The sequence below is a fragment of the Mauremys mutica genome, chromosome 6, assembly GCF_020497125.1.
Source record: "Mauremys mutica isolate MM-2020 ecotype Southern chromosome 6, ASM2049712v1, whole genome shotgun sequence".
NCBI classification, from domain to species: domain Eukaryota; kingdom Metazoa; phylum Chordata; order Testudines; family Geoemydidae; genus Mauremys; species Mauremys mutica.
This window is the reverse complement of record NC_059077.1, coordinates 110,152,281-110,175,920: the sequence shown is the minus strand read 5'-3', so window position 1 is coordinate 110,175,920 and position 23,640 is coordinate 110,152,281. Positions and strand designations below refer to the sequence as shown.

General features: G+C 39.2%; 1 protein-coding gene and 1 long non-coding RNA gene across 2 annotated transcripts in view; both read left to right on the top strand.

Annotated features, from left to right (window-relative positions):
* Positions 1 to 11,440, top strand: part of CAAP1 (caspase activity and apoptosis inhibitor 1) — a 30,307-nt gene extending 18,867 nt beyond the window's left edge. Inside the window, exons 5-6 of the mRNA XM_045021761.1 lie at positions 3,336 to 3,409; positions 9,854 to 11,440. Coding sequence (XP_044877696.1) covers positions 3,336 to 3,409; positions 9,854 to 10,191 — 412 coding nt within the window. The 3' untranslated portion in view covers positions 10,192 to 11,440. The remainder of the gene's footprint in view (positions 1 to 3,335; positions 3,410 to 9,853) is intronic.
* Positions 11,441 to 19,946: 8,506 nt separating this feature from the next.
* The window catches only part of LOC123372374, a 271,660-nt gene continuing 267,966 nt past the window's right edge, over positions 19,947 to 23,640 (top strand). Inside the window, exon 1 of the long non-coding RNA XR_006580246.1 lies at positions 19,947 to 20,075. This is a non-coding gene — a long non-coding RNA (uncharacterized LOC123372374). The remainder of the gene's footprint in view (positions 20,076 to 23,640) is intronic.

Below are 23,640 nucleotides of genomic sequence, written 5' to 3'. Positions count from 1 at the left end.
GCAAGTTTCAGCGCTGCGTAGACAGTGCACCGGCACTGGGAACCACGCCCCTCATGAAGGTGGAATTTTTTAAAAAAATTTTTTAAGAGAGCTGGGAGAGCTCTCCCCCCCCGCGCTCTGCCGCGACCATACAAGCCATGCTAAAGCACTACTGTGGCTGCATTTTAGTGTTGCCAGTGTAGACTAGCCCTAACTCTTGTAAATTTACCTTCCTTATCATTGCAGAGGAAGGAGATGAGCAGCCTAAAAGAATTAGGCCAGGGTTTTCAACCTCTTTTCATTGCAGACCCCTAAAAAAATTCAAATAAAGGTGTGGACCAATTTGGAAATTTTAGACAGTCTGCAGACCCTCAGGGATCCATGGACCACAAGTTGAAAACCACTGAATTAGGTAAGCTTCACTTTGCAGCTGCTGTCAACAGCAAGCAGCAAAAGAAGGAAGGTGTTATTGTTGTGGTAGAGGGTCCTGGAATAGAACACCACCAAAACAAGGGAATGGCAAGGAGACCCAAGGGAAAAATGGAAGTAGAGGAGCTAATGTACCAAAATGGGAAGGGTGAGGAAGGAATCAGCTGAAAAAAGAGGGCAGGAGAGCGCTGTGGCTGACTTTGAAGATTAGCACTGACTCTGACTCCCTGTTTCTGACTGTTCTCTTTCCTAACAGCCAAGAGGCACAGGGAGCTGCAAACTTTAGCAGCCACTTGTTAGCCAAGGTTGATATGGAAAATGAGGATATGAGGCCTTCAGCCTCCAAGGCATTGCCTTAGTGTTAAATCCAGCGCATCTCCTGTTCCCCACACCTGGGGGATATACTGAGGTTTGCCCCACTTTTGTTTCTGCATTTGGCTGCTGGATGTCTTCTGTTTTACACCAGTGTAAATTAAGAGTGACTGAATTTGGCCCACTGTCCTTATGCATTTGAATTCTTTTTATTAATATTAAGAAAATAAACCAAATATAGACTGCTCTGCCACTGTGTGGCCACAAGATGGTGCATGACACCTACTTATTAAAATCCAGCTGGTGAAGTTTCATCAGCAATCCAGTCAAACCCCACATATTATGATAAAATAAAATGTGCTTTAAAAGATTGCCTGGGGGGAACCCCCCACCCTTGTTTTTGTTTTTTTGACAGCAGGTGGTCTTTACAGCAGGGATGCTTTCTTTCCTTCCTAAAACAGTTGATATGGTCTAAATATCAGGGACTCATTCTGAAGCAGGTTTTGCTACATAATTTCCAATTAACAGAAAAGTCTTTATTTTTGGTTAGGTAAAAAGAAATGTAGCTATTTCTACTACTTATACTTAAAGCAAACTGCATGGGGTTGCTGTGAGGTTGCTGCCAAAGGGGTGATTCTGATTCTTGAATGATATTTTGGCTTTAAGACTCAGGGCAGCTGAAGCTTTATTACTGCAGAGGTGACACTGCTTGGCATCTTTCCCCCTGGAAACTATTTGATTGTGTCAGAGCTGACCCTGCTGCTTGCCAAGGAGCAACATTGCCATCAGCAATGGAAACAGCCAGTCACTCCCTCTCCTTGGCAATAGAGAAGAGTGCAAGTTTTTGGGTTGTGTTTAACCCTCCCCCCCCTCGCTCCCAGAGACTGGGGCAGGAAGGAAGAAAAGTCTGAGAACCTGCTTAACATGTTTAAAAGATCACATTAAAGCAAAATTAATTTTCTCTTAGAATGTCTGGTTTTGGATATAGCATCTAAAAGCTAATACAGCCTGAAATGTCTGACTTTCCAGAGACAAGCAAAAGTCATTCTGTGGGGAAACATTTGGGTGGTTCCTAGGACGAGGGAAGCTCACATAAACAAGCTCCCTGTTCAGCATAGCTCTTTTCCCCACTTGGGCTCTTTTCCTTCTTATCTCTACCCCCTCTGCCATCCTTCTGCTGGAAATGGAGAACCCAACAGAATTGAAACCTTGGTATTTGGAGTAACCTCTCACCCAGCTTCAGCAGGTTGGAAACATACTAGAGAGAGGAAGGAAGATACAGGTTAAGTCAAAGTTGGTGTGTGCTATCAAGCCAAACATTCAGTTTTTTGCATAACTATTGCATCTGTGTGTGCAAATGCCCAGTCACCTTCCTAAGCATTTGTTTGCATGGTTGTAGCCATCAAAATCGGTGTACCCTCTTTTGCATGTGTGTAGCAAATTTGGGCTGGTTAGAAACACTGTACAAAATGAAGAGATTCCCTCCCAGTTGTTTTATTAGCCTGACATTCTGAACAGAAACACATCTGTGATTCTTTAATAAAAAATAGATCTGCAGCCACCTTATTAAGAAAAAACTTGCGTAAGGCCATAGTTGAAAAGCAACTAAGTCTTGAGTATTGAAACTGTGAAATTAGAATATGGTAAGATCTATGATAATACTATCTCTTTTTTTATGGTCCGATTTAATACCTACAAGCAGGTTGGTTGCTTTGATTACATGTTAATATAATATATACTACACAAACTTTAGACAAGAAAACAGCTGAGGTATGAAATTGGGTAGATGAATATAAAATAATTTTACTGCCAAAATGCTCATTAAACTCAACAATTGGATTCTCTTATGATTTCAGGATCTTGCTGTAAGCAGTGTCTGCCCTTTTCAGGCGCATCTAACAATCTCTCATTTATACTTCCCTGCTTTGTATAAATAATGTCATTTGAAAATTGTAAGTAGATAGCAGGCCACAAATGTGTTTCCATGGCTCTTCGGCTATTTTTTGTTTTGCTGCTGTGCAACATGAAGTAATTCCAGGCTTGACACCTTAGACGGGGAGGGTGTAGGAATCTTAGAATTTAAAAAAGGTGAATCTTTTAAGGTAGGGAAGATAGATATTGAACCCAGGTGAGTAGTCTGGCTCAATTTGCTTTTTAAAAGCAATTCTTCAGTGGTAACATTAGTTTCTGGTGAGGGTGAAAATAGCTACTTAATTCTAAAAGTAAACAGCAAATATCCCTTGAATGCAACTGAAACTACATTTTTGAAATTCCTGCCTATGACACTTTATGCTGCATTTTGCAAATAAGCAACTCATATTGGGAAGATACAGCCAATTATGATTATTCATTTATGGGACCAGTGCAATGAGATAATTAACTTTGATCTTGTATGTCACTGAGGAAAGCAGAAAAATACCATAGTGTTGTAAAGTGCTTAAAATAGTTATAAAGTATATGTAAACTCTTGTTGGCCCCTTTCATACAGAACCTGCCTTATTTAGGCTATCAACAAATACTACATGCTAATGTAAAGGAAATGTTTCTTTGAAACAGTCCTCTTCACTTTATATAATAAAGTGTGCAAATTAAAATGTGTTCTTGTTTGTTTCCAGACAAGACAACAATGTAGATTCTACTTCTTCTCTGAGGGAAGATAGCAAACTGGAAGGTCTGGAGTCAAAACAAGGTATGTATTAGAGAAAGCTGAAGTCTTGCGTTCTTGGTAGTGATCAATTTCAATAGCCTGTGACTGTCTGCTTGGATACTTGAACTGGTAGTAATAATAACAGTGACGCATCCTCAGTGGAATCAAATGCTCCAGACATCTGTGCCCCCTAGACAGTATCAAAATGAAAAAATGATTAATCACTTTTTTTAAGAACAAAACAAAACAAAAAATCCAAAACATGGGCCTAATTTTCAGAAGTGCTGAGCAATCAAAATTCCCATTGATGCTGCAGTAGGAGCAGAGTGTTCTTTTGAATGACGGGGGCATTTGTTGCCTTCATGCTGAAATATTTACATTCAAATATTTACACTCCCCACTCTTCATTTTTGCCCTGTACCCATAGTGATCTGAAGTGGCAGAAGAGAGTTTGGTGGGTTTTATGTATATTTAGACCCTACTAGTGCTGGATCGGTAGACCAGGATCTTCTTAAGATCCTCCTGTTTCTTCCCTGGGCTCTGTAGGAAAAATTAAATTAAAAGGTTTTGGGGAAGTGTATTTTTATCATGAAGTTGATGCTATCTTTTCACTTTGCCAGTCAAATACTTTCAGTATGATAACCATTTGTAGCAGCAAGAGATTAGGTAAATCTGTTGTATAAGCAACTAGCCATTCATTGCTCTTCCTAATTCCTCCAGAACTTCAAGTCCTAACAACATAATAGTAACTGTCCTGAAGTAGACTGTAGGTCCATTGTTAACTAGTGGGGTGAACTAACAAAGCAGTTTTCAGCAGAAGCAAATCTTCAGATCCATAAATTAAAACAAATAGCTATAAGCAAAAAACAAACCCTTTAAAAACCAACCCAAATCCTGCCTCGGCCTGGGGTCCATGCAGTTCTCAATATCACACTGTGTGGAGTCCTGCCTTCCTATAGGCATTCTTCTTGCTCCCAGCAGATATTGTTAAAGCCTCTTCCCTGAGCCCAGATCCAATGGAAGGAGAAAGGATGGCAGTAGAGTTTTACTTTCAAAATAAGCAGCCACCCAAATTCTCCAAGGCTGTGTGGCTGGTTCAGAGGATCTGCAGTCCTGGTTCCCATCCCTCTCCTGCCCCTCTGAGTTCTGCAGGACTGGAGCTCTTTGTTGCTAGGGGAGCACTACTGCAGCTCTGCAGTTAATAACTCAGCTGTGGGAGAAGGGAGTATAGTGGAGGGGGAAGCAAGACTCTAGGCCCTAGCACTCTCCTGCTTCTCCCTTCTGGCCATCCAGCTTAAGAGGAACTTTGATCTTCTCTCTCTCTTTGGATGTAAATCATTCTAAATACTGATCACTTTCCTTTGGATTCTTTCAAATTCCGTTTTCTTGATGCTGGTGTGATCATAGTTGGCATTCCATCACCCAACATAATCCCTTTACAACCAGCTGCCAAAGATCTATCTTTGCTGAATTCAGTTCATTTCACTTAAAGTCAATGTTGCTGAAAGTGCTACTCACTTTGCAGGTTCAAACTGTACGTAGGAAAGGTCTGTATTGTACATATCTCTTTAAAGGCAGTGATTATTCATGGCCTTATCTAAAAGAAAGCTGCTTCTGTACTCCAAGTGCAAATTGAGCAATACTCTTGATATCCCAAATTTTGAGAGTAGAAATACAAACAAGCCAGCATTTGGTGTGATTGCACCAATATGGCAGCTTTTGGTGATCAGGTGGGGACAGATGAGCCTTCTTTTTTTGTAGCCTCCAGGAAAGACAGGTACAAAATCAGCTTTTCATTATCACTATGGAATCATTCATTATAGAATCATTCTGGTGATTCCAGGGTCTTTGTTTTTTTTTAGGACAGACAGAAATGCACTGGGTTAAGCATTCATGTACTGCTGTGATGGGCACTGGATAAAATACTAAGACAGATAGTGATGTACTTTTGATTCCCTATTGTACATTGGAAACTGCTTTTAACCTGCATCAGCTCCTCTTTTAGCATGGCTATTTCATGAACACCGTGTAACAACTGCCAGTATTATTTTATATATATATTTTATATACACTAGAATTAGAGCTGCTTCTATCTTAGCCTGTTTATTTTCATTGGGACGTACTATACATAGTAATGTCAGAAATAAGCTTAAAATCAGTAAATGCTGCAGATTCTCATGAACTGTATTTCTCTTATGAGGAGCCAATATTATTTGCTTCCTGCGACTTTTATTTCACAATTCTGAGTCCTATCTCAGCTGCTTTGCAAATGGTTTATTTTTTTGAAGTAGCTAGTGAGGGGATTTAAATGGAGGGAGGAGGCAAGATGTCATAAAAGCCGCAAAATTGTTAGGAGCAGGATGCCATGACTTTGTGAGAAACGCTTTAAATATTGCTTGTTGCACTATATGGAGTGACCTCGGAATTGACAGATTTCCTGCAGACCTCTTCCACTCTTTTTGTGCTATCTCAGGGAATTGATGACTGCTGCAGGTGATTGCTTCATTGTCCTTTTTTATGACTTTATCAACCACGGTATCATGATGGCTTTGGGCAATGACAGCAGCGCTTCTCAAGATGTTAGCTTTAAAGAGCTTTTGAGAATATGGGCATAAATTGTAAAATATAACTTAGTAATCATTCTTCTTCCATGCTGGAGCCTGTGATGCTACAGGAAAAAAAAGGTAGAAAACAAAGCAGGCTAAGCAGAAGTGAGTAAAATATGGTTAAAAAAGGAATTAAGTGTGCTGAAATGAATTTCACAACTGTAGCTGAAGGAATAAGTACAAGCTATCTAAATGAAAAAGATAATGAGAAAAATGCCATCTGAGACTTTTATTACTGTGTAAAATTACAACGGCAAAAGAGGGAAATGAAGCTCATCGGCTAATTAAACAACATTTGTAGGCCAGTGGTTGTGTGATTACTGTGTATTGTGCTGCCATGGAGACTCCTAATTCTCGATAGAACCCAGGACAGCCTGTTCCTTTGAAGGCTAGGCAGCTCCCTATTCTATACAGATAGTGGGACAGGAATGAATGACCCAATTTGTGAGTAGTGTTCAGGTTTTTCCACCCCATATGATCAGTTCCAAAGCGAAGATTGGCAGTAAGGCTGAGCGTGCTCAGAGTTTAACTTCTGAACTTTGAACTAGGCTCCTCAAATACGGTTTGTTTTCTTGCCCCATGAAAATGCAGTCATGCTACGTAAACATGGACTGGTACTTCGTAGCAAGACAGAAGAATTTCCATTCCTTAATCTTAATGATTCCCATTCCTTGTGGTCTTTCTGGGAAGTTAAAGTTAGTAAGATTTTGTTGAGAGTCCACTCATCCCTTTCTGTAGGCAGGGAGCGGATGAGTGAAACTTGCATCTAAGGTAAAAATGCAGTTTTTGAGGTTGCTGTGAAGGCATTTTAGAGACAGGACAAACTACCTCAAACACATTGGGGGGGATAGCTCAGTGGTTTGAGCATTGGCCTGCTAAACCCAGGGTTGTGAGTTCAATCCTTGAGGGGGCCATTTAGGGATCTGGGGCAAAAGTCTGTCTGGGGATTGGTCCTGGTTTGAGCAGGGGGTTGGACTAGATGACCTCCTGAGGTCCCTTCCAATTCTATGATCATAACATCACTTCTGTGGTGTTGAAGACTTTAGTAGGGGACTGATGGGCCTTATATATCAGTGCTTGCTGCAAACTCCTCCATGTGATGTTGAGGATTAGAAGAGGATACATTTTTCATAGAGTTAAACTGTTTTAACCAATATAACCAGATTTTACTCCAAAAAAGTCATAATTCACCTAAGTGCCACAGATCAAAAATCCTATATATCAACATGATCAACAATGCTAATCTCCAGAAACAAGAGTTTATAGGGATTTGACCAATTTTCCCATATCTGACTAAATTTATGATGATCTTCATCTTGTAAACGTGTGGCTGTGTATGGTTTACACATCGTATGCTGTTTACCTATGTGTTAGTATACGTTTGCAACCACGTTCAGTAGTTGATGTTACAAATCTGGGATTGCACATGTTGAGTAGCTAAGGCCTCGATTCAGGAAAGCATCCCTATTTTGGACAGCATTTAAGTCTCGAATAGAGACTTGTGTGCTTTCTTAAATCTGCACCAAGATTCCAGAATTGAGGATGTGTATGTTTCTTTTGAACTCTTTATACCAGCACTCAGATTTAAGTTTTTATTTAGGGTAAATAAAACCCAGGCTATCTTAAATATGCCTCTAGTGTTTATAAAACAAATTAAGGAAACGTATTGTTGACTAGGTATTTGGATGAAACACCATTCCTCCTTTTTTTTTTTTTTTTTTAAGCAAGGAAAGTGCATTTATTATATATTTTTCTTGGTGTTCAATATTGATTTTTCACCCCCTCAGGATAAGTTATGTCATAAAAGCCAAGAAAAATATGTTTTTCTAAAGATTTTCCTTCCCTGCTCATCAGAAAACATGCGCGCACACCAAAAAGCATTTCTTTTCAGAGTTTCATAGACGGGGTAGAGTTTTCTAATGCGTTCTTTTTCACTTAAAAGGAAAAATTGATCTCTGGCAAAATTTGTTGCTTAAACTTATTTTGGAACCAGACATTTTAATTTCAGTTGTCCATGTCCTACCTGTTAATCTTCACATAGAATTTTCATCGAATGAAGGAATTCTGTGCAAAGTTCAAGGGGAATATGGCCTATTATGGGTATGGAGAGTGTTTCAGTTCTCCTTCCTGTTTTCCATAAATGCCTCTCACCCATGTAACTGCATTCTGGTGATATGCTCTACAACCAAAGGCACCAAAATATGAACAAGCATCTCTAAAGACAGACTTCTAAAATTTCAAAGATGCATGCTGTGCTGTTATTTGAAGAGGGAGGGAGAATGGTTCATGTTGGGACTAAAACATGCTCTCAAGGGAATTGTCATTAGTATTTAGAAAGGATTTTGCTAATCATTCTGTAAGTTTTGCAACAATAAAATATTAAATGTGAGCATCTTGAGGAAAATCCCAGAGATACAAAGACAATTAGTTAAAGGCATCAAACCCTGGCTCCCTGTTGTATTAGACTACATTATCAATGTATTCTTTATAACCTGAGCTTTAGTAAAACTCAAATTGCCTGGTGTCCAAGAACAGCAATTCACAGAGGAAGTACTGCATTGGTTTCCAGTATATCAGTGGCTTTGTTGTTGATGAGCAAATACTGGCAGATCAATAATGCTTCCCAGCCTTGGAGATTTGAGATTTAGGAGCTAAAAGAACAGATGGAGAAAACTAGTAATTCTTAAGTCATCCACAGAAAGAAAACATTTTTAAAGCAGTTGGCAAAAGGCTAATTTTAAAAAGGGAAGTTTAAAAAAGGAAAATTTCTAAGCATTGTTATGCTATCTAGATGTTTATATCCTAATGCTGATATGCTCTAAAACTATCATTTTGTTTTGTCATTATGCAGTACAGGACCTTACTGTGTATGAATGTACCTTTTGCCTTATATCTTCAGTACACAGTGAAGTCATTTGTATTTTTAAAATGCAATTATTTAAATCTAATATTTCATTTTTTAAGACTATTTCTGAATTAACAGCCTTAACTATTGTATAATGACCCTACCAGGAGCCACTATTAAACCCTTGGAATCAGCAATTTTGCCATTTTGTTTCAATAAATAAAAATATTTATTTTAAGCAATAAGCAATATTATCAGAGTGTATCCAAAGAAAAACGATGCCCAAGCACCAAGTAGTTGCAGAGGCAAGGTGTCAAGAGTGATAGGATCTCTCTCTTTACGGTGAAGTTGTGAGTATTGGTGATGGAGGTTTTGCTAGTTTTACTTACTATACTGCTTTTTCTAATTAATCTCTTCCTAATAAACCCCTGCTTTTAATGAAAAATAAAAACCATCACCAGCATTTCTCTTATAATTTTACTGAGCTGACCCAAATCCATCTGAAATACTTCACTAAAAGACTTAGATAATTGTAATGTATGACTTTTTTCTCCATCTTCATTGGCTTTGGTATTTTTCCTTTATGGTAATTTATAAAGTAATCAAAGTATTTTTAAACTGCATTTTGAGAATTAAATTTACTTCTAAAATATTAAACTATTCCCCACATCAACTTTGATTTTGTAATGCAGAAGCTTCATTGTAATATAAAACCTTATGATCTATTTTCCTAATTAAAAATGTCATGTAACTCCATATGATGGAATAAATTTTTCAGGCACTGCTGCTTTGGTATATTGCATGTTTTTCTAAATTGGAATAAAAATTGCATTAAAACTTGTCTAAATTAGATCAGTCTTAAAAGTTGGGGGAGGGAAAAGAAGAGGAAATACTTGTCTGTAATTTATAGATGGTTTTTGTCATATTCTGAATCTGAAGAGAAACATTTTTATGCAGAGGCAGTTTTTAAGATGAAAAGGAAATTTTTGTTAGGCTCCCTGCACTGCATGGTTATTTGTTACATTTGTGTTACAGGCAAGGGAGAAGATAGTGATGTCCTCAGCATAAATGCAGATGCATATGATAGTGACATAGAAGGCCCATGCAATGAAGACGAGAGTCCAGATGTGCCAGAAAGTGCTGTCAGAAGTGGAGCTGGTCAGATAGATGACCTTCAGAAGGACATTGAAAAAAGCGTGAATGAGATACTGGGGTTGGCAGAATCCAGCCCAAAGGAGTCTAAAGCAGCAAACTTGTCTGTTGCTCCATCAGAAGATGTTCAGCCATCAGCACAGCAGCTGGAGCTCCTGGAGCTTGAGATGAGGGCCAGGGCTATTAAGGCTCTGATGAAGGCTGGCGATGTAAAAAAATAGCCCTAAGCTTGCTTCATTTTAATATTTTTTATATTTGTTTTGAAGGGTGTGATGTCTGTTCTCTTCAGTGCTAAAGTGCATTTGGACTGGGCATGACATTCCTCATTCAAACTCTTTTGCGTATCCTGACCTGTGGCTTAAATTGTTGATAGTTGGTTTTCATTGCCTTTGGCATGCTGCTTCTGTGACTTATACAAATGGATTGGTTTGACACTGCACTAGATCAGTGTCTCTTTTTGCTGGGTTATCACTTGACATGAATCGGGAAGAAGTCATAGATCTATGCCAGGATCCTGGGTGCCTTTAATAAAGGTTAAACTAACATTGTAGGTTCTTCATAATTCCTGTAGTTAGCAATTAAACTGCTAATTTATTTGTGGTTTTTTTTTCCTCCTGAACTTGTTAGCAATTTAAGTAACTTGATTTCCATGTGCTTCTTAAAAAGGTACTATTCTGAAGAGGTCTTCTGTAGCGTGACAGTGCTCATATCTGCTTGCAACACTCTGATATGATTTGAGATGTTTATTTCTCATTGGGCCCCAGCTTTTAGGAATATAAATGAACTAGTTAAAATTGAATGACAATTTACTTTGGGAGATTAAGAGCATGCTTAATTTTTAGAGAGCTAAAATTGCTAAGAAGAATTTTTTTCAGTAAGCAATCTAAGTTAATTATTGTTAGAGAGAGTAATTCCAGTGACAAACTATGCTAGTAGGTGTTTTTATACTGCTGGTCATTTTATTTGGCTAGTCTCCTCCCACAATTATTTTATCATGTACATCTCAGCTGAAAACAGGAAAATGAATGCTTTGTTTCTCTTATTGTGAGATTTTGTTAATTCAGCACATCATCTTGTGAGACTGGATAATGCAGCGAATCAGAAACTGTTTAAAAATTTCTGATTTTGAGCTCCAGTTTTTGATATTTAACTGATTTAATCTTTTCAGCTCCCCTGTAAATAGCTTTCTAGAAAGACGGTGTAATTTATTTTTATGCATTTTTGTAAGGATTCAAAAATCATAAACTCATTCTTCATTTTAAAGATGTTTCTTTAGAAATAATTGCTTTTATACAACTTGTTTTCCTATAATTTGGTAACCGCAACAAATTAATTTTGATTAGAAGTGGTGCTATTTTTATAATTGAAAGTATATTTAAAAGAAACTTTTGATTTTGTCATATCCCAGGTGTGAGTCTAATTCTTGTTAAATCTTGTTAAATAAAATAAATGGTTCATTACCTGTTGCTATATTGAATTTTCTATTTGCTTCTTATGCAAATAAGCAAATGAGATGTTTTATTAAATAGTAAGAAAACAAACTAGTAACTCCTATATGCTGTATTTGCTATGTTTTCCATTATTTACATCTGCAGGCCTTGTTTTAGTGATGCACAATGCCCAAAATGCTCTTACAAGACTTGAAAGAGCTCCCCTTAGTTGGTAAATATGTGGGCATTGACTTTGGTAGCAGGTTCTTTGTGTGGTCTTAAAGATGAAGCAGGATTGATTTTGTTGTTGTTGTTTAAAATAGTACCAACCTACTGCAGCAATAAATTTGCTTGTAAAATAAGGACACTATTAAATGCAGTTGAGAGGATTCTTATGGTGAGTACTCTTCAAAGGGCAGAAGAGGCCTGAGTGAATTGCATCTGGTTTAGTCACCATATTGATGACCCTAACTTTTATCTACTATATGTAGCAGTTCAAGGATGTTCATGAGGATGTATGTGTGAGGGAGAATGGACCTAACCAGTTAGTTACTACACAGAATCCTGCTTACCAAGTCAGCCTCTAGTGCTGTAATTTTATCTTATTTTCGGGGGAATTTGGGATTTCTTTGCAGATGAGGAAAAGGAATATGGCAGAAAGACAACAGGTGAGACCTAGATCTACCTGGGAGCTTCCTAGACTGTAAAGTCTCAGGAGAGTGAGGTTGTTTCGCTATAAAATCTGTTTTTCTATTGCTGTAAATGTATAATTCCCATAATTAAGGCATTGAATACCTTATTTATGCCCCTTTGCATGGCAATTGAGCATCTCACCTGTAGGGACATTCTCCTCTTAAATTATACTAGTGCAGCCACATGTACCTTGCAAGATTACACCAGTATAACTGACAGGAGAACTTGATCCTTAGTGTTTGCTCCTGTTCCTCTTCCGTTTCTAGTTTGCATTTGCCAACTCTTCCTGCTATTCTCCATAGTATTGACAATGCTTGTAAAAGCCCAGAAAATATAAACAATAAAACATTCTTAAAACTGGAGAAAAATGAACAGTAATATATCAGTGGTTAATCTCTTGTGGTCTGTGTTGATCATGTGACGGTTCATTCTGTTGATGAGATTGATAGCTGCACCCCAGCAGCTTGTGTGCTGACAAATGTTTATGGATTCACAGCCTCCCTTACCTGCTGGCACTCCTCAACCACATCCTCATCACAGGAAGGGTGACTCCTTCCATGCTGCAACTCCCATGGCTTCCAGGATACGTCTGCCAGGCTGTCGAGCCATGAGAGCTTATTTCACAGAGCAAACTTTGCTGAGTAGGGCATACCTCAGAGGAGCTCTGCAAAGCCAAAATGTAAATTGACTTAAGCTCGGAAATGCATGCTGAAGGTAGTCAGTTATGATCTGACTGGTTAGAGGATTCAGTCCATGAGGTTCAACTTTCCACACACAATCCATAGTATCAGTGATGCATTCTGAGTTATTAAAAAAACAGGAAGTACTGCCAGGAGTAGTTCCAGGGATGACTTAATTTGCCATTAAAAAGGGAAATACTGCTTTACTCAGTTTTCCCACTGTCTGGTTAGTGAAGGCATTAAAGAACTGATTTCTGAGTTCAACTGCATTTTCATATTGGCTTTTCAGGTCACCTTTAAGGCTTTAGTTTATGGTGTATTGATATTTTAATTTCAGAGGTGGTTATTTCAAGGTCTATAGCAAGAAATCCCATAGTCTGAGCTTTTGTTTAATGTACAACAGAGAAAAAGGTTTACTATGCATGTGATTAAAGAAGGTAAATAATTGAAATTGAACTTGAAAAAGAAGAGGAAGGGTTCCAGGAAAATTAAATAAAGATGTTTACAAAGAAATAATTGTCTGATTATTTATTATAAAAGAGACCACATGTGATTGATTACTCAAGGGCTAATTCATTTTTTGGATTCTGAGCTGTTGCTCCTATGGTTTAGGGATATATATCAGCCGCATTACACAGGCTTCTGCATTGATTCATCCTCTCTTTATTCACTGTGCAATTAAACTATTCAGTGTATTTTAAATGCGTACTAGACCATATTTTATTTCACTTGGAAATGTCTCCATGTGTTTTTTCTCTTTAAAAATAATTTTAGTATTTCACATTGGAGGCTATGGCAATTGGTTTGGAAAATACAGTTCTGAATTATTTATGGAATACTCTTAAAATAATTTTACATTGTTTTTTTGATTAGCAAGTTGGAAGCCTTAGCTGATTCAGGATTAAAAAAAAAAATCATAGCCTAGTAGGATGGAAGCTTGGACATTGGTCAGTATTAAGGGAATGACCCTGCTTCAACTTTCTGAGGACCAAAGAAATAGTTTATTAAAATGAATCTTTGCTGCCCTAAGCGTTCCTCTTTTCTCTCTGCTGGCAAGACTGTATTTGTATTATATAAATAAAAAGGTGCAACTCCCCCAGAGAGTCAAAAGTACCAATTATTCCTGGTGAGAGGCTTTAATGTATTTTTTATGGTGACTTGATAGAGGAAACAATAATTAGACTTCAGAATGTCATTTTTAAGAGAAAAATTATAGGCCTTTCCACTGAACAATTCAGATTTGTTTGTAGCTTTCTTTTTATTATAGTATTTGCTCTTGCAGGGAAATGTTTTGCCTAAAATGCTTGGAAACGATAGTCTTGGATAATTTGTTTGAATACATCTGTGCTAAGATATTTTCTCTTTCACTGTTTAAAATAATAATTATTATTAATCACAATGTGTTAAAGGTCTGATGACTAACATCAGTTTACTTCATAGGATTTAGAAAAGCAGCACACGCACACAAAAAGCAGGTCACCCACATAGATGACTTGGTTAAAATGCTTCCATTGTAATGTGGTGGTTGTTAAAGGCCATATTAAGCTCTGTGCTCCAAATCATACGAAACTGGTGAACCAGGACACTCTTTCTATAGGGGGAGGCCCCTTTGACTGTGGGTGCCCTGCCTGCAGTTCAAGAGAGTACAATTCCCATGAACAGCAGCAGCAAGGGAAGCCTACAGTTCTTCACTGCTGTGATCGGGCAGCTCGTCACTCAGCTAATTAGGTCTGAAATCATTCAGGACTATAAAGATCATGTATGCCCATTATTGCTAAGCACAGCTCAAACTACAAAGGTTCTCATCTGAACTAATTTTTATATCATTCTTACCCCTGTGCTGTGAGTATCTTAAGGTTTTAAAAAACACAGCAGCTTCTTTTTTAAAAAATAGTGGCTTTTGCACACAGAACCTAATAGCAAACATAGTACCGGTATTTTATAAGCACTACTAAGCTTTACAAGCATTGCTTTTGCTTTAGAAGATCACTGACATAGGTAAGCATTGTGCCCATTTTATGGGTGTAAAATACTTGCAGGTGAGAGTTTTGCAACAGATAATTTGGTAGGGAGGAGAGATTAACTGGTTAAGTCATTGATGCAGAAACGTGAAGAAAAGGAACATGAGTTTAGGAGCACAGATACCAAATTAAAAACTGATTATGAAGTCCTGCAGTTTAGTCACGGTAATATAAACCTTCATGTTTATTGCTAAGTCAATCTGCAATATGTGGAGAAAAAAAGTTTATTATGGTTACCTTATTTACAGCCAAATTTAAATGTTAAAATACTGCAATTTTTGTGTCAAGCCTCATGTTTTATGGTCCTTTCTTGCCATTAATATTAAAATATGTAAACAGGATACATAAAAGGTGAAGAAAAATCTGAAGCCTGTAAAAAGGTTTTTGTTGCATACCAGTTAATCAAACTGACTCTAGTCAGAGGGGGAAAGAACCAAAGAGCATAACTGTAAATATTGCATGGTTATTAAACTGTAGAGGACAAGTAATCATCTCTGTTAAAAAATGCATGTTCATATGGTAGACCATCCCTTTTTTTAAATGCATGGTAAGAGTCTCTCCCTTTCCATAGGATCTGCCTTGACTATTGTCAAAATTTAAAGTTGAATTTTTGCTTTTTGCATCTGGTGGCCCTGCAAAGTTGCTCTTGGTAACTATTTTAGCTTGTAAAAGTTTCTATTTCTATAAAATTGCAGTTCCCCCTATTTTGTGGCTCCAAGCAGCCTAATTTTATTCATGATGTGTGGGTGAATTTGAGCTATCAGAAGAAAGGACTAAAACAAGGCTAAATTCTGCTCTGCTAAAGTGATGTAAATCACCCACCTTTATATAGTTACTCTGAATTTAAACTTAAATTTGCTCCTTTGTGGGTTTAACACTTTAACTACTGGAGTCCGGAGTTCCTTATTTATTTGTATTACAGTTAGATTACCGCAGGCCCCAATTGAGATTAAGGCCCATTGTGCTATGCACTGTACAGGTATGGTAAAACCTGGCCTACAGTTTTTGTACCAGATTTAACTATTTAGGTTACAGGTATGGTTTTTAAACCAAAATAGTTAAATCGGCACAACTCCCAGTGTGGAGGTAGTTGCATTATAAAGATGCCTTGCACCGACATAACTTATTCCCTTAAATTTATAGGAATAAGGTACACTGGTACGAGCATTTTTATAGCAGTAGAATTGCATCCACACTAGGGGTCTGTATTGCTTTAACTATACCAGTTTCAAACGGCTATAGTTAAAGCAATACAAAAACTGTACAGAAGCCCTAAGGCTATCTCTGCCCTAAAAAAACTTCTAATTTAGATCAGCAAAAAGTGAGACAGGAAATAGCATTATACCCACCTAACAGAGAACTGAGACACAGAGAGGTTAAGTGACTTGCCCAAGATCACACATGAAATGTGTGGCAGATCTGGGAATAGAACCCAGGTCTCTTGAGACCCCATGGCTTTTAGCCCCAAGATGATCCTTGTAGTGTCAGTATAGTTAGGTTGTGGTGTTACTAAAATGGTAGCTCCTAAATATCTCTTTAAGGAGATACAGCAGCCAGCCTCACTAAAGTACAGGCAAGTTCATTCGATAAAATATCTTTTAATATATTTTCCATGCCTGGAGGCAATATCTATGCAGAAATGCATAGAACCTGGACTGGACATAGCAATGGAAAAATTAATTGGAGGATACATCCTGCCACAGCTGAGGCATGGACTAGATAAGTCTTTTCCAGCTTCAATTTCTATAAAACCTTTTTACATGTTCCAACCACCCAACCAGCTCTATTCAAGGATCAACTTTCAGCCTACCACCTTGTATAACAGCATAGCCATTGTTCCTTCTAAAGGAACTGATTTGTTAAAGGAATTATTCTTCATACCAAATTGAAATATGGTAGAACTGTTTAATACTGTAAATGACTAGTTAGAATGTTCAGCATTAGATACTTGGGGACTTAAATATGTGTGGGTTTTCTGCTTCCTTTCAAAGTACAGCAGAACTGCAATAGTTCCTTCTTTGGCTTGATTTTTTCAAAAAAGCAGCAGCATCCCACTACTACTTAGAGGTTGAGTAAGTATTACAGAGAGGTCTCATGTCTAAGACTTTGTTGTTTTAAGAATATTTTACTGACATGCTGTCATATTATCCATAATGAAATTGTCAAAATAAATTAACAAAGCACATGTGAGGCCATGACCATGGTTTTTCATCTTACTTTCTAATTTGTAAACCTGGGGCTGTTCATGCCATATGATCCACGTGGAAAGACACTGAATTCAGTGTGGCTACGCAGTGGTAACAGGGATCCACTTGCAAGGATCAGACTGCAGGGCTGGTGCCCTAAATGGGTGCAGCCCGTCCTTGGTGCTGATTAGCCAGAGTGTACACCACCAGCATATTAAAATCACTGCGCATCTGGGAAAACCAACCTGCTAGTTCATTATAGATTTCATTAAATAACGGAGTCCTCAATATTAAATGCATTAGCAGAATACTTTTTCAGTACGCCAGTTTGAAAATGCACATCTGCTTTGCTATAGCCATAGATTAGCATTATTTTCTGATGGCAGTCGAACCCAGAAACAATAAAGGAGGAGAGCAGTGAGCTGCTTGACCACCAGCTCCACCTCCCTTCCCATTTGCCGCAGAGGAAGGTAATATCACTCCTGTTCATTAAATAGCAATAGGCCAAAGAGAATGAACTTGGTGAAGTGAGATCTATGGTGGATGAAAAACTGCAGGCCTCATAAAGCTGTTTGGGATATAATATATGCATACCATTGAAAGCTGTAATCAGTCCCAAGAATCAGTGGGCAGTGTTTGACACAGTGGAGGTGTAAACCTGATCAGAAATGTAATTTAGAATAGCAAGCCCTTTTATGTTAGGGACGGCACTGGGAGGGAGAGATGAAGGAGAATCACTATTCTCCGAATACCAACTTTTCTATAGGCCTCCAAGGTTTGCATTTAGCATGAAGAAGGATTTTCAGGTTAATTGTGCAAGAAAGGCAAACAGTGAATCCCTTCATCGGGAACATAAATTCCAAGGTCTGCTGTTGTCATGTTTAAACAAATGTGGCATATGCAAGAATAAATGAAGTAATGAAACAGATACTCATTTGGGTATGTGATATATACACACACAGAGAGAGAAGCTTACCTCTCTCCCTCATTTTAGATGTAACATGCACCCTCATATAAAAGTGAGGGTTTTTCATTCCCTATGCCATTATACACAAAAGAGAGGAGATGTTTTACTAGAACAGTTTGGTCTTTGCAGCTTTCTGTATTTGTATTGATAAAGTGTTGCAATCAACACTTTGTCTCGCTTCCTTATTTTAATTTTTTTTCTGTCAGTGAATCTCAGTGGGGTACTCTAAACTGTATTTTTATAGATGTCCTCTTTCCCTGCAAACTTTTATCTTCAGCTAGTGAAAAAGATTAATAATCCCCTTACCTTTGCTGCAAAAGGTTTAATAAACAATGCTTAATTAAAACAAGAGAAGCACAATAAACCCAGAGGGTTTTGCGTTAGCAGTGCAGATTCATGTCATTTTTCTTGTTTGTTGTGTGTTTTTAAAAATGGGGTTGGGGGAATGACTTGGAGAGAACTTCAGGTTTTTATATTTAATTGAACTAACAGCATGTGCTGACAAGTAATAAATAACAGTGGCATGGAGTGACTAAATAAATTGGTTTCCTCAAGCAATGATTCATTCTCTGTCTTTCATTGCCATCAGCTTAAGAGACAGCTTCTTTTTGTCACCCTACAGGAGAAATATTTGATAGTGTAACCATCCTCTTTCCATTCCAGCCTGGGCAGCCCCTTAAATGCATTGAATTAATATAAATAAATAAAAATAGAGCAGTTAAACAAAACTTGTGTTGCTCGTTGACTTATAAGTCCCTAAAGAAAGAGTTGCCAAGAAAGCATCTTGCTGTGATTTAGCTTAGTGTGTAGGAGTGAAATGCAGGATGCTGACTTTTGCAGAAGAAGCCAAAGTAGTATTGAATAATGGAAAATGTCCTTTATCTTTGTAGGTTCGTGCTAAGCACACATTTAAGAACAATATCGATAGGTCCTGATCCTGCAAATGCTTTTTGGTAGTAGGCCCATATCCATTTCTGGCTCTGCAGAAAAATCTTGCAGTGTCAGTATCAGAGCGAAGCAACATTTTGAGTGCAGTGAGCATTGTCAGATGTAGATTTTTTTGATACTGTGATCCTAGATGGGGCATTATTGCTACTGAGCTTGGCAAATGTTGATTTTTTTTAAATTAAAACCTTCCAATAATTACCTCTTCTATATAATCAAATAGCAGGATGACTAAGTCACTTGGGAGGAAGAGAGCTAAGGTGAACTTTTCTATGCTAGTGTGACTTCCAGCTGCACATAAAACTGATCACATCACTGAATGTATATTAGATAGATCTGCTCATCATCACATTGCTATTCTACTGGGTTCAAACTTGATTTGGGATCCAGTTCAAGGGTTTGGAGCTAATTTTTAAGCACTTTAAATGGGTCAGAGCCTGGCTCGTTGAGAGACCACCCCATCATCAAGGACAAACTAGGACAGCTGCTTGCCTTCTGTTGTGGAACTCATTATCAGAAGGGACCATAAGGAGCCCGAGCCTGATCGTTTGCAGAGCTCGATACAAGGCATCTCTTTGCACAAGCCTTCCTTCCATACTGAGATGACCTGATATCACTTCTCACTGACATCACTTTGATTTATGTAAGTAACTGCAGCTGAACTCAAGGAATCTGAACTTAAAGTCCCTGTTGAACATAGTACAACTTGTTATGTATTTAGTGCCCAATTAACCACCATGATGGACATTTAAAAAGGGCTAGAAATAAGCTGTCTCCAACTTTTTCATACCAGGGACTACATTGTGTTAAAGACTGAATTGGTGGATCCCTTCCTCTCCCATTTGTCATTGTCAGAACTTCTCCTTAACCATTCACCATCCTAACATCTCTGTGGCAGTGTCTTACATGGGAATGTAATATTAGCCAATCAGTTCTCTTTGGGCTACCATTGGTCCACAGATCACCGTTGTGGAACCACTGGAGACACACCAAAACCTTGCTGCTTATAAAGGTGAAGGGAAGGTGACTTGTCCCTGGTGCTAAGCCTCAGCAGGTTCTATCTATCCAGATACTTACATGGCTCCGGTCACTGTAGTATTTAAGTGCTGGAATGTTTTGCAAATGTATCTGAGGTTCACTGATGTTTTGGGAACACCCAGTCAAACAGCAGCTTTGTTACAAGGTAAGTCATGTTAACAGGGTTATAAGATGGCATATCCTTTTCAGTACAGCCTCTCTCCTTTGTAAACTTAAATAAAAGAGGGTTTGTCCATCTGACAATTACTCTGGCTTTTGTAACAGGACTACTCAATGCAGCAAAAATAAGTCTTTTCACAGGATTGGAGGCTGGGAACTTAAGCTCAGATCCACAAAGGTATTTAGGTTCTTATCTTCCCTGGAAGTCAGACATCTAAACATCTTTGTGGATCTGGGCCTGATTGATGTATATAACTGCGTCCCTGAGGGGAAAGGGAACAGAGGGACTCCCACTGATTAAACCAGAAGTAAGGGAGGGGTCAAGCATGTCTCCATCCCATGATACCCTGCCGAACCCAGTTAACCTTATAAAGCAATGGACTTAAATTGCAGCAGGAGCCGCTTACCTTGGATATCAGGAAAAACTTCCTAGCTGTCAGGGTGGTTGAGCACTGGAATAAATTGCCTGGGGAGGTTGTGGAATCTCCATCATTGGGGATTTTTAAGAGCAGGTTGGACAAACACCTGTCAGGGCTGGTCTAGATAATACTTAGTCCTGCCTTGAGAGCAAGGGACTGGACTAGATGCCCTCTCAAGGTCCTTTTCTGTCATATGATTTTATGATCACTCAACTGCACTGGTCACATGTAAATTTACTCTGCAGTAGAAACAGAGTGTACCCTTCTTCAAGTCTGATTGGGCAAAGGACAGTCCTAGAAAAAGCCAATTATTCTACTAAAGATGATAAAACCCAATTCAGATGAGTGTGGGAGTACTTGAATGTTCTGCAATGCAGCTACTATAAATGAGACAAGTTAGTGGTTGACTTGACTCTAGCTTATAAGTCTGTCTTCCAAAACCATATACAATATTCAAATTCTGTATAGTGCTATTTATTCTTTGTACTAGATGAAAGCCCATATTGTCATATGGGTCTAATTTGTTAAGTGTAAAAAAAGTTGAAAATGGCTGAGAACTTTAAAAATTGGACAGTGACAGACCACAAATCCCAGTGATGATTGAACCTGGAGATATTCTAAACAAAAAGAGCTCCCAAACGTGCTTATAGCTCTTTCTTTCCATCGCTTTACACTGCCTCAACAGCCGTTCTAGGCTTCAGAGTGACAGACCTGGAATCTTATATAGATGACACACTGCAAAGAATTCCTTTGGGACAGTCCCCACAATCGTTTGTACTGTGTACCTATAATTATCCTTCCTGTGCCCTCTTTGCTTTTGTTGTACTACTCTAGCAGTAAATCTTGAATCTATCAGGGCTATTACCTGCCGTCTCACTCATAACAGGTTTTTCCAGCTGGATGTCACTGAGTCTTAAAGTGCAGTTCTACTCTGGCAAGTGCCTGTTTAAAAAAATGGCACCTCGACCTCATTACTCAATAGAGCAGTTGTCTGTGTTCACAATTAGATATGCTGACTTGTCTACACACACACGCACCGTGTTGATTTAATGATAGTAGGGCTATGTCTACAGGAGTGTTGTACTGGTGTAGGAATACCAATATACTATACCAGCAAAATGCTCCTAGTGTGGCTGCAGCTATACCAGCAAAGCTGTGCTTTGTACTGGGATAACAACACTACCTCATAGGCAAAACTGGTTATACCAGTACAAGCTCAGATTTGCTGATAGAATTGTGTCTTTGCTAGGGTCTTCGGCTGGCACAGCTGTATCAGTCGGATCGTGGTCCTGACCAACATAGCTATGCTGGCAGAATTCCCTAGGGTAGACATAGCCAAGTGTAGTGTAGGCCCTTCCTCTGTTGTACCTTTTAAGACAGCTTGGTTTTTCCTCGTGCAGTTCCTGTGAAGATGGATCTCTCAGTTTCTGTATGTCTGGGACTCTTTGCTGCAGCTGCTCTGTTTTTTGGCTTGCAGCCTAATTTCTCTGCAGAAACTCCTCTTAATGGTGCTAATTGTTCCCTTGAGCTGCCTTTGCGGTCTTTGTCATTGCACTTAGCTGCTCGCTCTGGGCTCTGGCAGCACAGCCAGTGCTAGGTAGGGTGACCAGATGTCCCGATTTTATAGGGACAGTCCTGATTTTCGGGTCTTTTTCTTATATAGGCTCCTATTATCCCTCACCCCCTGTCCCAATTTTTCACATTTGCTGTCTGGTCACCCTAGTCCTAGGGGCCATTCTAGCGCTTGCGAGGAAGAAAAACGAACCCTCCCCCAGCTGCACAGGAGTTCCCCTTACTCTCTTCCTCTTCCCCTGGCAGGTGGGATACAGCCTGTTCTAATGCCCTGGGCCTGCCACCCCCCTCTGTTAACACTTGGTTCATACCAGGCTACCTCCATTGGCTTCAGTGCAGCTAATGGCATACAACTAGTGCAGCCTAATGGCGAATCGGGCTCCATGGGTATGTTTACGCTGCCATTAGGAACCCACGGCTGACCTGGACCGCCTGACTTGGGCTCACAGGGCTTGGGCTGTGTAATTGTGCTGTCGATGTTTGAGCTGGGTCTGGGGCCCTCCCCCCCCTTGCAGGATTCTGGAGCCTGCGGTTGAGTCTGAACGTATACACGGCCGTGAAACAGTTAGCCTGAGCCCTGCGAGTCCGTCAGCTAGCCACGACCAGCCGCGCATTAACAACTGCTGTGAAGACATACCTCACGTTATACCACGGCGTAGGCAGGAGCAAGCACAACAGAAAGGCTTGTGTGGTTACAAACATGAGAAATGCTGTACTGGTCACAACTGCAGTTGGCCAACCTTTATTCAAAAACAAATTGTTAATTATTTGGTTTTTTTTTTTTTTAAACAAAAATCTTCATGGCAAATGAGTTCTTTGAGCCAACGTGCTCCTTGGTTTGGTAACGGTTGTCGCTGATTAGTCCCCTGAAGATGGCAATTGTGTATCTAGTTGTGTTTTGCTTTTGACTGTAGCCTGCCAAGTTAAGCTCAGCCTCAAATGGAAGTTTCGGAAAAACACACTTTTAGAAAATCTAAAAAACCTCCAGAAATATTTGGGGGGCTGGGGGTGTTAAATTCCAGTGAAAACATTTGCATTTAAACTAATAGATGTTCCATGGCTGTGGAACCTAAAAGTGAAGTGAGCGATGAACAAAAAACCCTGCATTTCATTGTCCAAGCTGAGGGAAAAGCTGACAGTAAAGAGCATTGTAACGAGGTGGCTTGCCCTGTAGACTGGAGAGCCTGAGCCTAAGCCAACCTGACTACAGAATGAGCCTCGCCTGGGGGAAGAGAATCAGACTATTCCCCATAAAGAGCAGAAGGTGCATCTGCCCCTTTAGAGAAATGTAGCAGCCTTCTCAATTTATTCACGAGTGCCAACATAGCAGGACAGTTGGGTTGTTGGACTGCAACAAAACCTGGCTGCTGAGGTGGGGGGGTGGGGAAGTGAAGTTTTGGGGTTTTCATAATATCTGGCCCCCCACCTCAGAAATGCAGCAAAGATGCTGGCTTGCTAGAAAGTTTGTACTTGTCCCTTGAGGCAGCTCCTCTATCACAGGATGACAGTGGCTCTTTAACAGGAAGCAAGGCCAGTGCACCTGCCCCCTCATTAGCTGCC